This window comes from Artemia sp. Qi Xiang Cuo, chromosome 14, assembly GCF_049724085.1.
Source record: "Artemia sp. Qi Xiang Cuo chromosome 14, ASM4972408v1, whole genome shotgun sequence".
Lineage (NCBI taxonomy): Eukaryota > Metazoa > Arthropoda > Branchiopoda > Anostraca > Artemiidae > Artemia > Artemia sp. Qi Xiang Cuo.
In genome coordinates, this window is record NC_142807.1 from 46,664,258 (window position 1) to 46,682,396 (window position 18,139).

The following is an 18,139-nucleotide window of genomic DNA, read 5'->3' on the forward strand; positions in this document are numbered from 1 at the left end:
GAAAGTGATTTGAGGGCAACTAACCCCTCTTTCACGCCCACATTTTCCCCAAACACATCCAATCAAACTTTTGAGACAGCCCTTTTGTTCAACGTAGTGGAAAGTTCTTGAAATTTTGTCTTTGAGGATGACACCCCCCCCCCCAGAGCCCTCAAAGCCAGGATTTGAAATTTCGATCTGGGGTACACAAGGTTTTTATAGATAGTTCTATCGTAGAAACTTCAAAAAGGGCTCATTGAGTTTGAAATTGAAATGGCTGGTGTCCTTTTTAAGTCGAAAGTGATTGGAAAGCAACTAACACCCCTTCGACGCCCACCACTTATCCAAACACATTCAATCAAAATTTTGAGATAGCCATTTTGTTCAAAGTTGTTGAAAGGTCCTGAAATTGTATCTTTGAGGATGACAACCCCCCCCCCCCCCCACATCCCTCAGTACAAGGGTTGTAAGTTATGCCCTGGGGCATATAAGTTTTTATTGAAAGTTTTGTCGTAGAAACTTGAAAAAGGGCTCATTCGATTGGAAATTCAAAGGGCTAGTACCCTTTTTAATGGTCGAGTCATTTGAGGGCAACTAACCCCCTCTCACGCCCACCTTTCCCCCAAAACACATCCAATCAAAATTTTTAGATAGCCATTTTGTTCAACGTAGTTAAAAGTTTTAGAAATTGGTCTTTGAGGATGATAACCCCCTCAGAGTCCCCGGGGCAAGGGTTGTAAGTTATGGCCTGGGGGCATATAAGGTTTTTATGGATACTGATTTTGTAGAAACTTCAAAAAGGGCTCATTCGATTGGAAATTAAAAGGGCTTGTGACCTTTTTAATAGTCGAACGTGACTGGAGGATAACTAACACCCCTCTCACACCAACCATTTCCCCAAACACATCCAATCAAAATTTTGAGATAGCCATTTTTTTCAACGTAGTTAAAAAGTCCGGAAATTATGTTTTTGAGGATTACACTCCCCCCGCAGCCCTCAGGGCAAGGGTGGTAAGTTATGCCCTGGGGGCATATAAGGTTTTTTTTTATAGAAAGGATTGTCGTAGAAAATTCAAAAAAGGAATCATTCGATTGGAAATTGAAACGGCTAGTGCCCTTTTTAATAGTCTAAAGTTATTGGAGGGCAAGTAACCCTCTCCCCCTCTCACGCCCACCATTTTCTCAAACACATCCAATCAAAATTTTGAGATAGCAGTTTTATTCAACGTAGTTGAAAGTTCTGGAAATTTGGTCTTTTAGAATTACAACCCCCCCCCCCCCCAAGCCCTCAGGGCAAGGGTTGTAAGTTATGCCCTGTGGGCATATAAGGTTTTTATTGAAAGTGTTGTCGTAGAAACTTCAAAAGGCTTCATTCGATTGGAAATTGAAAGGGCTACTGCCTTTTTTAATAGTTGAAAGTGATTGGAGAACAACTAACGCCCCTCTCACGCCCATCTTTTCCCCAAACAAATACAATCAAAATTTTGAGATAGCCGTTTTGTTTAACGTAGTTGAAAGTTCTGGAAATTAGGTATTTAAGGATGACAACCCTCTCACAGCCCTCAGGGCAAGGGATGTAATTTATACCCTGGAGGCATATAAGGTGTTTATAGAAAGCGCTGTCGTAGAAACTCAAAAAGGGGCCATTCGATTGGAAATTGAAAGGGCTAGTGCCTTTTTTAAAATTCGAAAGTGATTGGAAGGGTTGACATTTTTATATTAAAGATCGATGGGGTACCATGTATTATTATTAATATTTTTTTTTTTTTTTAGTTTAGACCAGGGCACTTCGTATCGAAGGAGTTGTCGCAAGAACTTCGAAAAGGGTTCATTCGATGGAAAATAGAAAGGTTTAATGCCCTTTTTAATAATCGAAAGTGATTGGAGGGAAACTAGTCCCCGTCTCACGCCCACCCTCCCATTTGCCCATGATGTTTAAAAACTAAATGTTGCCTTAAGATTAAATCAAAATGCACTGTGTTAATGCTAATCCCCAATAAGGCATCTCAGTAGTATCCCAAGAACGACTGAGGGTATTATGTTCAAACTTTCGGGGCTACTTCTGCTCTTAAAATTTAACCAAATAAAAATAGCGTAAGTGTATCCAAGCTATCAAAGAAAGTAAGCAGATTTTTTTTGCGAATGGTATCAAGTTTTCTATTTCAGGTCAATTAGAGGAGGTATGAAACTAAATAAAACACTATTATTTGCGTCCAGATTTTTAAAAGGGTTTGTGTTGTTAAAAATTGCTGAAAATTTTTCTCCAGCATACAAATAGCAGGCCAAAGTGTAAAGTCTTAAAAAAACGAAAACATTTAAAGTATTATTTTCTTTTTCCCTGAAAAGACTAAGTCAATATAAAACGAACAGAAATAAATTAAAAAAAAAATTTCCACAAAAAAGTTTTTCAAAGAAAAGTAAAGAACTCAAACCAAAAATAAGCAAAAATAAAATCAAATAATCTACCAAGCGTGAAACTACCACAAATCAGCTTCGATAAATAAATGAAACCCAAAACAAACAGAAATTTAAATAAATAACCGAGTTAAAGTCAAAACGAGCAAAAATTAACATGAGTAGGGCTCAAAACCCCCATGCCTTCCCAAAGCCAGAACATAGTTTGCAAAAATACAAATGAATATGCATTGTCAGTTTAATATACATACACTGATATTTAGTAATCAAATGTTAGTATTATTTAATTTATAAAAGTTATAAAAGTAAAAACATTTATATTTTTTCAGTAAAGTGCAAATTATGTTCTGGCCTTGGGTAGCCATAGGGGTTTTGAGCCCTACTCGTGTAAATTTCCGCTCGTTTTGAGCTAGACTCGTTTATTTATTGTAATTTCTGTTCGTTTTGGGTTCCATTTATTTATCGATGCTGATTTGTGGTAGTTTCACACTTGGTAGATTATTTGATTTTATTTTTGCTCAGTTTTGGTTTAATGGAGTACTTTACTTTTCTTTGAAAGACATATTTTGTGGAAAAAGTTTTTTTTAATTAATTTGACAAGAAAGTAAGTTTTATACGAAAGTAAAGTGTGGTGAAACTTATAACGAGGACAACTTATCGTAAACATGTGGGGAACTTTCGCCTCCTCAAACTCCCACGTTCTTGGTACTTAAGGTCAACCTCTGTTACAAAAGAAAGTTGTAAATTTTCTACTGTTTAGTCTTCATGTTTCTACTTCGAGAATGAATGTACTCATTCAAGAGTATTAGCTTCAAAATGAAGGGTTTCATCAGCTTCTACCCTTTATTACTTGTTTATTATAAATAAGTTGTACGCTTGACAATTATTCTCTTATGAAAAAAAACACCGACCGTGTGGAGATATGACCTTGGAAACTGGTACACCTTCATTGAATATTTTTTGACACATTAAATGCATCTTATGACTTTTTGGTCTTATGGCCAAAAACCTTGTTAATGACCGAAAGAAGCGGCTGTAAATGATAGTTAATTCAATCAATCAGTTCATTCAATCAATGGATTCTCAAAAGGACACTATCATAGTCTCCCGCTTAAGGCAAACTTTACATGTAAACTTTTTTGCTTCTTAAATAAGGCATTAGACCCCTCTGTATTACCTCTCTTAAGGCATTAGACCCCTCTTATTTCAATAAGGCATAAGACTTCAAAAAATTGCTTAGTCCTCTCTGTATTTTCCACAGTCATTGGTTCAGTACAATCACCTAGAATTTCAAAAGACGAATTTTCAGGTTATAAAGTTTATTCTCTTAGGAGCCAGTTCTTAAAGGGTTATTATGCTTACAAGCAATCGTCTTTAATAACCATTTTTTGTGCCTCTGTGTGTATCTATAGGGACTCATGCGCCACCCAGTAACAGTATGTCCTTGGAAACAGGGACTTTTTTTGGAGGGGGCAAAATCACTGCTTTTGAGCACAAAATGGCAGAATATGGATTTTTGCTGCCGAAGTTTCTCTTCTATTACTTAGTATTAGCCGCCGCCTTTTTAGGGTGGATAAAACCACTATCAACCAATCTAAGCTGAAGACACCAATAAAAAAGTGTATCTCGGAAAAAAAGTTGCATCTTTCAAACAGCGAAGACTATTGAATTTTTTGATCCTCTTGGTCTATCCTATACATTCTACACTCTGCACATCAACAACTATATTTAAAGCACTGGGAAAACCTAGTATTCAAAAACAGACGAGAGTGCAGGATCTAACGAATAAAAGCTGTGTTTTTCCTATGCTACTATATTTCGTTTTCAGATGTCGTGGTTATTCTTACAAGCAGTTTCTCAACATTTACGTAGACAATCCACGTCTGAACGACTTTATGGTGGAAAATATGCTCTCAGACCTGTATAATATTGATTTTAGTGCCTTATGAGTAAAGTGTTTTAAAAATGTATGTAAATTATTTTATTAATAAAAAAATAATGCATATACACAACAACGTCTTTATTCTCCACTTTAGATTTCTTCTTCTTCTGGTGTGTATAGGCAAGTGTCGAAAACAACTAATGCTGGTAGATCATTTTAATTCACTATATATTGATCTTGCTTGATTGCAAAGTCAGGGTCACATTTTCTACAGTACAATGAAACTTCACTCTTATTGTATCTATTTGAATAGTCAATTATACTATTTGCATTCATATTGTAAAATTCACGTGTTTCAATTTGACTATTTGAAGCAATATCACATACAGTGTTTTCAAATGGTGAATCACATTCTGTAACAGCCAAATAAAAATCAGTAGGTTTAAAGTTATAATAGCCAGTTTCATCACAACGATGACGTAAAAACTAAAATGTCTTTTTACCCAAGCAGCTGAATCGTAGACCTGATTCCTCCTCCAAAGATAATTTAAAACCACGACAATACCAGTGTCGTAGAAATAAACTAAAATCTTGTTTAGGTTTCTTTCCACATAGTGAAAATTGGAGCATAGATGTCCTCTAGGGTGAGAGTCACAAATCTCTTCAAGACAAGAATTACAGTCTTTAATTTGTACTGCATATCCTCTGTGTAATTTACATGGACTGCACACTTTTCATCATGCTCATCAAGAATTGTACAATTCTCACATGATGACCAACTGCCAAGGGTATACATACATAGTAGACATGTATAGAACATTTTTTCCAATGTTAACTCTCTCACAGAAAAAATGAAACTGATCTACGATTGATAAATTCTGAGAGAGAGAGAGAGAGAGAGAGAGAGAGAGTAAGTATGTGACGTTACAAAACCTGTTTTGAAGAGAATCTTCTCTCTCTCTCATCTAGGTAGAATCTAAGGCAATATATTGAAAAGTAAATCCACTATATTATTTTGCTTTGTTTCAATAAATATATCAATAAATGGAGTAAATTCATTTCAGTCACTTCGTAAAAGTTGCATGCAATAGTCCAATGATGGCGAATTTTTTTTCACTATATCGAAAAGGGTTCTTTAATAAAATTTCTTTCTTTGAAGAGACAACTCGAGAAAATCCTCATCCAGAATAAAACATTTTCACATAATAATAAAATTCAATATAATTCTCTCTTTCTAAAATTCTTTCATTTTCTTTCAATCCTAACACTCTTACAGTTGACTTTAGACTAACCAGGATTCGTTCTACTTCAAGAATATTCGCTAACCTACTTAAAAAAATCTTACAAGAAGAAAGAGAACATTTTTGATTTCGAATCATTTTTATTGTGCGTGTGTATAATTACAACAGTAATATGTAAATTACGCATACAATTACTGATATAACTTATTCTCCTCAAAATTTTTCACTATTGCATTTAAAGCAGTTTGAAGTCTATGTATATGCACTATATCAACTGTCGCAGCGAAGCATAATTGTTTCTCCAATTTAAATTTACTCAATGATATCACGTATCTTGCATACACATTATCTCATTCAAGAAATAGCCGAAATCCTCTTGTAATTTCTACTGCAATGTTCGGTAATCTTGTCTTTGTATCATTGCTGCTGCTGCTACCAGCTCCACTATCAACTTCCAATAGTGTAAACATACCACTCATTTATTCAAATATACATCTTTGCAAATAAAAACGAGTATAAACAAACTGTCCTTTCTCTCTGAATTCTATTCTCTCACTAATATGAACTATACTGAAAATCCTTTCTTATATTAGTTGTGGTTGCTATGAGCGGTTGTTAAAGCCTCTTGGTTATTTTTAGTCCTCGATATTTGGACTCTCGTTATCGTTATAGGCTATTGCGTAGATCTAGTTTTGGAGTCCCGTTCACCTGTAAATATATATTCGTGGTCGGAATATATGGGTGGTGACGCTGTTCTGGTCGCTTTATACAATGTATCCGTAGGACCTTATAGGGCTCTACTACTTTTGAATTGTTTTTTTTCTGGTTCATTTAGTATATTCACTTGTTCGTGTTACTATAAGCCATTAAAGCGAATATCTAACATATTCAATGTTATGAATACTAATGCACCTTTTAACAAATGCAGTCTTCACATTATTCGAAAATAGTTGGTTGAACAAGGGCATTTTTCATGTTACATTCCCATATGAATTTGAAAAAAAATATGAGTAATCATCTTTTCTCTAAAAGAAGCTTAGAGGCAATAGTTACCCTACTCCTAAAAATTATATATTGCGAATCGTATTGAATTATTCGCTTATATATCTCTTAATTAGATGGTTTGAAGCCCTTCAAAGGATTGTTCCTTGTAAGTTTTTTGATGATTTTAAGCGATTTCTATAATTGGTTTAAAGACGTATTCTGCTATTAATCTTCTGAAATTTCCTTTAAACTTCTTTTTTTTTCTTTTTTTTTAGAAAGTTGATTCTCCAAGGAAAGGTTCAGTTGATTCTAGAGGAGACCTGCTAGATCAAATTCGAACAGGAGTGGAACTTAAATCTGTTCCTGTAAGTATTGTTTTTCGTTATATCAAACTGAAAAATAAATAATTGCATCAGGTGGCTCTGTGTTCCACACTTTAAGGATATAAATTTGACAATATAAAGATTCTGGATAGGATTATGGATTTATTTCCTGAAACTAAAAGTCAATTTTTGAAGTAAAAATGTACGAAGATTGTCAAAAGATTTGCGAAAATACAAATCATACATTCCAAACCCCTCTCACAAATATAATCTGGAATTCTTGCTGCTACTACTACTACTACTAACACCTCACTGGAGCACCGAGCTGCCTAAGGCCAACATAACTGCGCACGCTCCTCCCCATTCGAATCTATTCAAAGCTCCCCTTTTTACACCCTCCCAAGAAGTCCCAGTTTCCTTAAAATCCCGTCTTAGGACGTCTTCCCGCCCTATTTGGTATGACCGGTTTTTCGTTTGGGTCTATCTGTTTGATTGGATATCTGTTTACGTTTGGCAATCTTTCATCCTTCATCTGCAAAACCTGTCATAGTCATCTCAAGCTTTTTGTCAATAAAGTCCTAGAAAGCAGGATAGAACCACATTTTTGTACAGGTTTAAACTTGATCAGTCAAACGAGTATCCAAAACCACCCGTAGACAATTCCTCTAGAAAACATCTAACATTTCCTTCTCTGTCTTTCGAATGCCCACGTTTCAAGACGATAGTTGACCACTGTCATCACTGTAGCTTCCAATGTTCTAATCCTGGTTCGCACACTTGTCTTTATCTTATTCTGCCAAACTATTTTTTTACTTTGAAAAAAACACCCTGATCCTTGGCTATTCTACTTTTAACATCTTCACTGCATCATCATCTTTACTAATAATACTATCACGGTAAGTGAAGCTATCCACTTGATCGATCTTTTCTTTACCTAACATTAAATGTTCACCTTCATTTACTCCTAGTTTAAGTGACTTCGATATTCTTTACATTAATTTTCAAACCTATTCTTGCACCCTGAAATTTCAAAACCTCCTAAAAATCATTTGTTTTGCTAAAATTTAATCTAGTATGCAAAGACAATCAGCATAGTCTAAGTATAGGAGGATTTTTCCTTTCCGTTTGATTCCATGCTATCCCATAGCCAATGTCGTATTCCTTAAGACAAATTCCATCAAATGATCCATATATTGGGATAGAACACAACCCTGCATAGCTTATGATTCAATACGAAACTAGCTACTAACCTCATTTCCTACCTCAACCACAGCAATATTGTTCTCATGGTATAGCATTAATCACTTGAAGCTATTTATCTGGTATACCATTGTAGAGAAGGACCTTTACTATAGCTGTTCTGTCGGCTAAATCAAACGTTTGTTCATAATCTGTAAAAATTAAACTTAAAGGGGTCTGATGACTCAGACACTTGACAATTATGTAAGAGTAAAAATTTGGTCGACGCTTTCTCTCCCCTTCTGTTCTTTTCTGAAAACTTATCCACAGCATCTCTAAGTCTAAAAGGTATCATCATATTAATAATTTGCTTCATAAAAAAAAATTAATACTTATGATTACCACACTAGACTCTTGCCACCTGTCTTATAAAGGGGTCTAATTAAAGCTTTTCCAAAATCGCTAGGTACTTCTCCTTTTTCCAAAATCATGTTCATAGTCTTCAGTAATTTATCTCTAACTTCACGACCGCTATATTTCAAGAACTCATTTACCATACTATCAGGACCTGAAGCCTTATTCTTTTTAAATCCTTTTAGTATTATCGCTAAATCTACTTCGCAAAATAAATCTTCCTTCACGTCCAAATTGTCCAAAAATATTCATTCTTTTCTATATTATTTGCTGTTACCTTTTTCTTGGTTTAGCACATTCCCAAAATATTCACCCACCTTTCTTTAACACTTTCCTTATCTCTACTTGAGGCGCCGTTCCCATCTTTAACTAGGATAAGTCCAGATTGACTATTTCTTCTCAGTCTTTGAACATTCCAATGAAATGTTTTACTATTATGCCTTCTGGCTCTATCTTCCATATTTCCCGCAATTTTATCCATGGCCTCTACTCCGCACCTCCGTAATTTATATTTAGTGCTTTCTCCACTTTCTTTACAGCCCACTTATCTTCATATGATCTATGGTTCAAATACTTTTTGTACAAAGCTCTCCTCTTTTTTTTCCAAACTTAAAGCGTTTTCACTAATATTCCTAACTGCGTTTCGAACTTTCCTCACTAAGAAACCATCTGCTACTTCGAAAACTATGTTTCTAAAATATTCCATCCATCTTCAAACATTGTCAAATTTTATATTCTCTTGTTTCATGTTCGACCGTTCATTGAAAGTTTCTCTCAGATTCTCATTCTGGAGTTTACTAATTTCTCAACTTCCTGGAAGGTTGATACCCATCCTGAATTTCAGCTTTTGACTTACTCTTGACACTACTAGATGGTGATCTTTACTTTTAACACCAACAAAAGCACTCTTATATACCCTAGTATCTTGTTTCGATCCTACCAGTCTTCGATTTACAATAACATAATTAACAAGGTTGGCTGTCTTATCGTCATGTGAGTATCATCTTAACTTATGGGCCATGTTATGACCAAATACTGGATTGGTTATAACTACGTTGTTATACCCACAAAATTGCAGCAGCAGTCTATAAACCGTTGCTATTTTCCTTTTCTACACCAGATTTACATAGACTAGCTCATCATCTATTCCTATTTCTACCAACATGGGTATCAAAATTCCCCAATAAAAGTAGTATATTTCTACCCAGGATCATATCTATACAAATCCCTCTGAGTCATTGTTATTGCCATTAGTCGGTTTTATAGGTGTATATACTACTATGACTGATATATTTCCCTTTTTAGTCGTAAAAAGAGCAGCTAGAATTCTATTATTAATACTTTCCTAATCTAAGGAAGACTTAGCAACCTCCTTATTCTTCATGAACCCTACTCCTTGTCTATGGATCCCATCCTTCCTGTCTGAGTAAACAAGTTCTATCTCATGTTTCCTCACGTAGTATCATGTTTTCTACCCCTTGGATATGTCTCCGACGATGGCTGCCCCCCCTCATTGTACTCCCTGGCTGAAGGGCCGGGAAACGGATATCAGCATAGCCGGTTTGGGTTTTAAGGGTCTAGTCACGCATCCTACCCCTTGGATATGAGTTTCTGAAACTGGTGACAAGTCCACATAAAAACTTTGAATTCGTCAGTTAAAATATCCATATGGTAGTAGTTTTTTAACGCTGTAACGTTCTAAGTTGCATTTTTCGTATTATTTAAATCATTGAAACTGTAAAAGCCTCTGAAATATCAATGGATCCCACCAATGCAGATCTGGGATTAATGCATATTCTCAAGTCTATATAAAGTGCTCGAGCCAGCTTAAAGCCTGGCAGCAAGAAGTCCGTGGGACCTCTAGTTGAATAGAGGCTTTGTGCAATCCTAGGTCTATCTTGGTCACTAGATGGTCTTCCATACTTAACGATGCTCTTCTATAAACCAAAGTCAGCGTCTTGTACAAACAATCTCGAGCCTATTACCTCCGACTGATTATATATTCATGCCTCCAAATATTATACTGCAATGGAGATGCAGCCCATAATAGATAATTTAACAAAAAAGAAGTTATTAGCCCAAAAGAGCCCACCAAAACAAATAAAACCTAGAAAAATTATCTGTTTACCAGAATCCAGTGCAATGCTGTGTCGTTTATTAGGCTATGATTTTCCCGACGACTGCCACTCCTCGAGGTCACCTTGCAGTATCGTTTGCAGTCACAATTCCGGTTAGCTAGACTCGTGAAATGTCCCCTGTAACACGACTATGAGGTATTGTCTGAGGCCAACGTGACTCTTATACATAATTAGCTTAGATGGTAGATAATAATAAGCTTACCTAAGCTATGGATGCCAGGTCTTGATTTTTTTTAAACAATAAATTTGACGGGACCTATGCCTATCATCATCGGGATCGAATTCAAATCTCATGCCATAAAATAAAATCACTCAGTAAAATAAAAATAATTATATAAAATAAAACTACAATCACTGAAAAACACTAATAATGAGCCGAACCTGGAATTATTGTTTTGAATTTTGGTAGAGGCGTTGATGGTCGTTATCCTAGTAGATCTCAAAAGGGTTGGGACTATAGGAGGGGTGGAGTTTTTTTGCGAGTTTTCAGTCTATGGGTAATGGATTTCCAAATTTCGCTAATGTGGAACTGCATTGTCTTGTCACCATTGTCTTTATTGATGACTGGTTTGTTTTTAGCAATTTCCAGAGCTTCTCTGATTTTCTGCTTTAAGAAGTGTGGAACAAAAGCAGTACGTTTGGTCTGGTCAAACTTAATGGAGTGAGAAAGGTTTTTAAAAATATAATTGGCCAGTGCAGAAAAATTATCTTCCTCGTTAAGCTTAGTCTTTTTAAGGCAGGCATCAATGGAATCAGTATGTTCTTTTAATCGGTGATGTAGAGATTTCGTGGTACGACCTATATAGGTATCACCACAACTGCAGGGAATCTCATCTACCCTTGGTGGATCTGAAGTAATCTTATCCTTCTCTTTGTTCAAGAAGTAGGAGATAGTCATTCCGGAAGGAAAAAACACCTTAAAGCCAAGCTGGAGCTTAAAATGTCAGTGAAGCCCTTAATATAAGGTAATAACAAAAAGGATATATTTTCTTCACTCTTAGGGGGAGTGCTCTTGGTTTTTGTTCTCATCATTCTCCTGGAAACAACCTTATCGATTACTTGTTGGGGGTATCCATTACCTATCAGAACATCTTTAATGTGATCAAGTTCAGCCTTCAGCTCAAAATCACAGGAACACTCTACAAACGCTTTATAAACCAACGAATAGACTACAGAATCTTTTACTATGGGGTGGTTATAGGAGTCATATCTCAGGTATTTATCACTATGAGATGGCTTTCTGTAAACACTCAAGTCAAACCTAGTATCCCGTTTGGTAATGTGAACATCTAAGAAGGGGAAATTGTTCTTAGTTTCAAGTTCAATGATAAAATTTATATCTGGATCCTGCTGGTTAAAAATATTGAGAAAGGATCTTATTTTGTCTTCTGTCCCGTTCCGAATTATTAAAAAATCATCTACATGTCTCATGTACAGTTGGAGATGCTTCTAATCCTGCTGGAAGATATTATTTTCAATATGCTGTTGGAACAACTCACTGAAAGCTGGTGCCAAGGCTGGTCCCACTTGTATGCCTTAATTCTGTTTATAAGTTTGATGCCTAAAAGTGAAGTAAGCATTCCTCAGACAAAAAGACGTGAGAATAATGATGTCTGTGGTGTCTAAGTTAGTCAGTTCTTTCCAGGAATCATCATTTTCTAGAGCTGATTGTAAAGCTGATATAAGTCGGGGCAAGGGTATGCTGGTAAAAAAAAGATACAACATCAAAACTGCTCATTGTGGTATTCTCCAAGATGTTGATGCTTTTTAGCCTTTCAACTACTTTTTTGGTATTTCTTATTGTGTGTTTGTTGCTGAGAGTTATGGATATTAAAATACTAGCCAAATACTTTTCCAACTTTTGTGTTCTGAATAATTCCAGGTTCGGCTCATTATTAGTATTTTTTTGTGATTTTAGTTTTATTATATTTAGTGATTTTATTTTCTTGCAAAAGATTTGAATTTGAACCTGATGATGAAAGGCACATTTCCCGTTGAACTTATCATTTAAACAAAATCAAGACCTAATATTCATAGCTTATTACCATAAGCTTATTACCATCTACCATTATTAACTACTATGAGTCCAGGCAAGTAGTATTCTACTTTCGGAGATAGTGACAGAGGAAGGAGCCTATGCTAGTGCAGACACTCCAAGTCATCTCACAACAACGAAACAGCCGCTAGGAGCAGGGGGAGGGCTCTAGCCCTTTGAGTATTGAATTAAGATATACGGAAGACAAAAATTATTTAAAAGAATCTTCTGGCGTAAAAAAATCGCTGATTCTGAATCTATCCTCAGAATTGCCCTAGTACTAGAAATAATGAAGATACAGAGTGTCCTCGTGTGAGGACGTTCGTCCTTGGTGGAGTACGGTTTTCTTTCAATTTGAGCATTTTTCTATGAAAACCTTTCAGCACTTTCAAACTCTTCCGAAACGAAATATCAAGTAACTCTTGTTCAGATATGTTTTAATAAAACCAAAGGAAAAAAATTGCACAAATTTAACTGTGTTAAACAAGGAAAAATTTCCTTTCGACTTCCAAGCACAGCGGCAAGTCCATACACTTTATACATCTCTTGCGAGTCTTTCTTGCAAACTCTGCAGCGAAGCTGTTCCCTATCCATCGTTGGAAAGTATCCCTGACCATCCTGACGGATAGAATCTGGGGCAGCTGCAACGTTGGGAGGGTTGGTTCGCTTTGTAGCAGGAGCACTGGGATCTTTGTAGGACGGACGACCTGGGCGTTTTTTCACCGGGAGAAGCCAAGCTCATAGGCAATCTGGCATCAGAAGCGGAACGAAGTGCAGGTTGATAAGAAGGAAGTGAAAGCGATCCCGAGACATTTTGGATGCTATGACATCATACTTCAAGTCTCTGTCTTAGTAAAGTTTGTAACTTGGAAGGTGAAATACCCCTGTGTAGAAGACGATGGACAGAAATACTCTTACTTCAGATGATGTCGCAGGTATGAAAGAGGGACCAATGCGAATCAGTTTCGAATTACAGTATCTATTTGTTTCAAACGTGGTGGTTTCATAAACTTCCTCAGTGAAGTAAGAGATAAAGTAGTCGTAAGGACTGGGCAATAGTTCTGGGGCAACACCGACGTGAGACTCGTGTGGTACATCGCCATCTAAGTATGGCTTGTAATCCTTATATCTCCATCGATATGGCGCACGACTGTTTGTATCCTCTGACTGATCTTCTGACGTCCCCTCCAGCAAGTTACTTTCGAGAAAAGGTTGTGTAGGTCCAGGGATTTCCTTATCTTCAGTTACTTCATCAACTAAATGTCTCATTTCTTCGTAAAGCAATTCACTATCATCCATGTTAGGGAGCCATTCGTCTTCTCCGTCTGATTCCTCTAGCTTTTCTTGGTCAGAGACTTTTCCATCTGGCAGCTCAAAAAAAAAAGCTCCGCGGCGCGCTGACTGTCGAGTGTCCCCTCTGCCTTCCTCTGAGACATGCGTCTCGTTTTCTCGTATTCGTCCTCCATATCTGAAAGAAAATATATATAGAAAATAGAATAGAATATATTTTATTCACTACAATAGCTGGAGCTAAGATGAGCATGTCATGACATAAAAAAGAGACCCAAAACAAGGGTAAATAAATAAATAAATACTAACACGATGATTCAAACAATTTAGTCCAAATCGATATGTCAACTCATGTCTACGACTATCAAGTGAATTCAAGTTGAAGTGTTTCAGTGCATCATCATATGTTGAGTAGTTGTGTCCAAGTATAATTTTTACAGCTCTTTTTTGTATCATCTCAAGTCTATGTGATTGATCTTTTTTCAAACCCGGATGCCAAGCTGGAGAGGCATACTCAAGAGAAGTTCTAACGTAGGCACAAAGAAAAGAATGGAAGAAGGCCCGAGCAAAAGAGAAGAAATCCATTCGAATTTGCTGCTTTATATATATAATTCCTAAACCGGATTGTAGTAGAAACTCTCTTACCTGCCCTATTCCTATTGTAGTACAAACATACCCACTCAGTAGGACCGTCCTCGTACGAAGCAGGGTGATTTCTGAGTCCTATAACTTCATCCCTGATTCTAGAATGGCCGAGAAAAAATTCCTAGCCCCTGGCAATGACTCAACATCAGCTCTGATTTTTTGTAGAACTTTCTGGTCCCATTCCACCTCTCAGCAAAGTTAAAAAAAAAACCTACCTTTTGACCAATTTCGACCCACTTCCTTTGATTGCTCAATAAAAACTGAAAGTGGAAGTGAAACATCACCTGAGGGTGGTTTTTCTATTGTCCTGAAGTTGACGTTTAGCCCTGTTTGGATGGCTGGCTCGGTTGCTCTTTCGCAAGTCCACGAAATCGAAGAGGTATATAAGCTTGCCTCGTCCGAGGACGCTCGGACAAAAAGGGCTAGTACGATATTTTCAAGCTCCATTTATTTTTCCTGCATTAAGAATTTCAGTTAAAACGAATCTTAATATGAGTAAATGAGTGTTATTGTAAATGAATGTCTGCCTGACATCATATCTTCCATCTCTCTTGTACTTCATCGTTCATGAATCAAATTCTGGTTCGTGCTTTTGCTGAAATATTTAACCAGTTGTTGAAGTACTTTGAAATATCCGATTTTCTTTTATAGCTACAGTAAAGCAAACCCACAATACACAGTCTCGGTTCATTCGACTCACAATTTTTCTGCGATCTGATGAAATTACAACCATGGTTTAGCCATATTTTTTGTAACTGAATTTATAACCATATTTTCTAACCTCTTGGTTCGGGTAAATTTGGAAGCCTGTGTCTCAAAAGTTAATCTTCTACAATCTGTGTACTTTGTATGCTCTCCGAATTTGCTCCATAAAGTAATGGTAGAGGAGTAGACACTCAGGCAATTATTATAGTTAAAAAAGTGAATTGCTATCTGTTCAATGGTTTGAATAAGAATCATTTGTGAGGAATAAAATTTAACAGACTTCACCAATCTACTGGATTTTCTGAGATCTGGAACCTTTTTTGTGTATTTTTCTTTTGTGTTATATAATTTACATGTTTACCATCATTATGTATATTATTATACTATGGTAAACTAGCTTTCAAATACATGGTGCCCCTTATCATGGGGTGTATAATTATGAAAAAAAAATTTGACATATTCTGGGTTTGCTGTCTTTGCCACAGTCTTGTTTTGATTCGAGTTTGTCTGTATTTTTTTTTTTTTTTTTTAGCCTACTTTGAAACTCGACTCATTCCGGAGGGTTAAATGAAAACCTTGTAGATTTAAATTCTATAACATCTATTTTAGACTGCATGAAAAACTAACCGTGCATTTCTGAAAAACTAGTATGCCCATAAAAAAAACTTAAAAAAAAAAAAAGAATTTGTCTGTTTAAAATACCTGATGTCCTATTGCCGTGGTATGCACTCGAACCTTTTTTTTTTTTTTTACTGACTAGTCTTATTTTTTACTCGAGCGATAACCTGCTAGTTAGTTCTTGCCTATCTACCTTAACGACAAACCTTGATCAATAACTTCTGGTAATAAACTTCTATGCCCTACGGTCAATGCTACAAAGACTGTTTTTGTGTTTTGTTTTTAGCGCGGCTGGTAAAGCCACATCTCATTTGTCTGCTGTAGTTGCAAGCATAGTAATTATAGTCTGCTTGACTGAAATATCTCATCCCCTTTGGTGGATGAGACAAGCGTAGTACTTGTGTTCTTTTGGTAGAACTCATCATTACGGGTTTCCGCCCCAGCTATGCCAAACTTGCTGCGCTGAAGTCCGGGTATTTGTACACTGTGTACGAGTACACGGTATGTACTCGCTGAATTGTATTGTTTCTCGGCAATATCCCACGTGGTGTGTATTTTGCCAACTTTGGATTCGCTGTCTAAAACCAAGCCTTTTGAGGTTCGTTAGGGATTTCGCCATTATTTAAAGTTCTGTAAAGTTTGCAGGAAGTTTTATTTTTCAAAAGTATTTTCCAACCCTTAAGATGTCGGGAATTACGTAGAGTGCTAGGTGTTTAACACGAATACAAGTCGTTGTTTTTCGTGCCATTTAGCATTATTTACGAATGTTATTACTCTTAATTTTGTAATGTTGAGAAATTGATTTTTTTTTTTAAGTTCATTTCTTTTTTTTACCAAGAGTAGGGATACCTTATAAGGGTGGAAAATGGCGTTAGTGTCGACAAAAAACGTCCACGCCATCTAGTGTTGGGTGTTTCTTTGCATTTTTTTTTTCAGTGTAATAAAAAGAAAAATTGGTTCAGATGGTGCAATTAGTAAAATTGATAAGCGTCTGATCTCAATATGTAATAGGAAAACGAATACGGAGCTTGATAAGTGCCAAGCGACGCCAAACGCTAGATGGTATTTGTGATTTACTCTTTGCTTTTTCCTTACTATGATTCTTTTCCTTTTTTGGATGTCTCCATTCGGGTAAAAATAAATTTATCGTATCATATATAATACTTGTCAAAAGGGCATTGTCTAATGTGTGAATAAAATGGGTATACCAAAAATGTTTTCGACATCTTTCTTAGCCTCTAATATAATCCATAGGGTTCTTGCATTGTTTCTATTTTAGTTCCGTAAAAGAATTTATGGTAGATGTACTATCACGTAATCTAGACTATAGTGAAACTGAAAGGAAAATCAAGGAGTTTTTTTGCCAGTAATTTAATCCCTTTGTGGAAATTTTGTAAAATTATGCTTCTTGAATAATCGCGGTCGATTTTAGCTTCGAACTAAAATTTTCGAAAAGGCCTATAGCATTCCTTCCAAAATATTTCGCTCGAATTTTGTTTTTTACTTTGATTGTTTCACATATTTCTCTTATAGCAAACTGAAAGTGCTTCCAAGTCTAGCATGGATGAGAATGCCGGTTTAGCTGGAGCATTAGCTCGAGCATTGGCGGAAAGAAGCCGTGTCATCCAATCAGATTCCGATGATAGAGATTCTAGTGATTCAGCTGAAGACGATGATGAGTGGGATTAAACGTTTTACGCACAATATTTTGATTCATCTCTGGTATTTTATTGGAAAACAGTTGAAGTTTGTTTCAATTATATAATGCACTTTTTTGCGCCGTGGTATCATTGTAATATGTCAAATTTGTCAGGAAAACAATAGTAAAAATACAAATTAAAAGAAAAGCAGTCGTTGTTTTGTATTTTAGAAACGTTTGGAAAGGCATAAGCAAAGTTTGCCTGTTGTTTCTTTTTTCTAATATAATTCCTGCATAAGTATGGAAATATTCAAGGAACTAATTATGGTGATGGTTTTGTAACTACGAGCACATCGCATTATTAAGCCGCCCAAAATCCAGTGCAATGCCGTGTCAAAGCTGGTCTTAGTTACAGCTGTGGCTAGGTGTATCCGAGTTGCAGCGGTAGCTTGCAACCTAGTAAGAGACGATCACGCCCCATAGTAAAAACTAAATTAACCATAACTCCTAAAATTAGAGTCAGATCAAAACAAGAAGTATTAGAACCGGCTTGTCCAAAACCTCTATATAGCAAACTTACCGTCACTTGGCTTGAATAACAGGGAAAATATATTGGCTTGAAAATCAAGAAAAGTGGCTGAAACTGAGATAT

The 18,139-nt window shown here is 36.1% G+C and overlaps 1 protein-coding gene across 1 annotated transcript in view; it reads left to right on the forward strand.

Annotated features, from left to right (window-relative positions):
• Positions 1-17,696, forward strand: part of LOC148944529 (actin nucleation-promoting factor WASL-like) — a 62,334-nt gene extending 44,638 nt beyond the window's left edge. Inside the window, exons 8-9 of the mRNA XM_089099691.1 lie at positions 6,777-6,866; positions 17,382-17,696. Coding sequence (XP_088955817.1) covers positions 6,777-6,866; positions 17,382-17,537 — 246 coding nt within the window. The 3' untranslated portion in view covers positions 17,538-17,696. The remainder of the gene's footprint in view (positions 1-6,776; positions 6,867-17,381) is intronic.
• Positions 17,697-18,139: the final 443 nt, after the last annotated feature.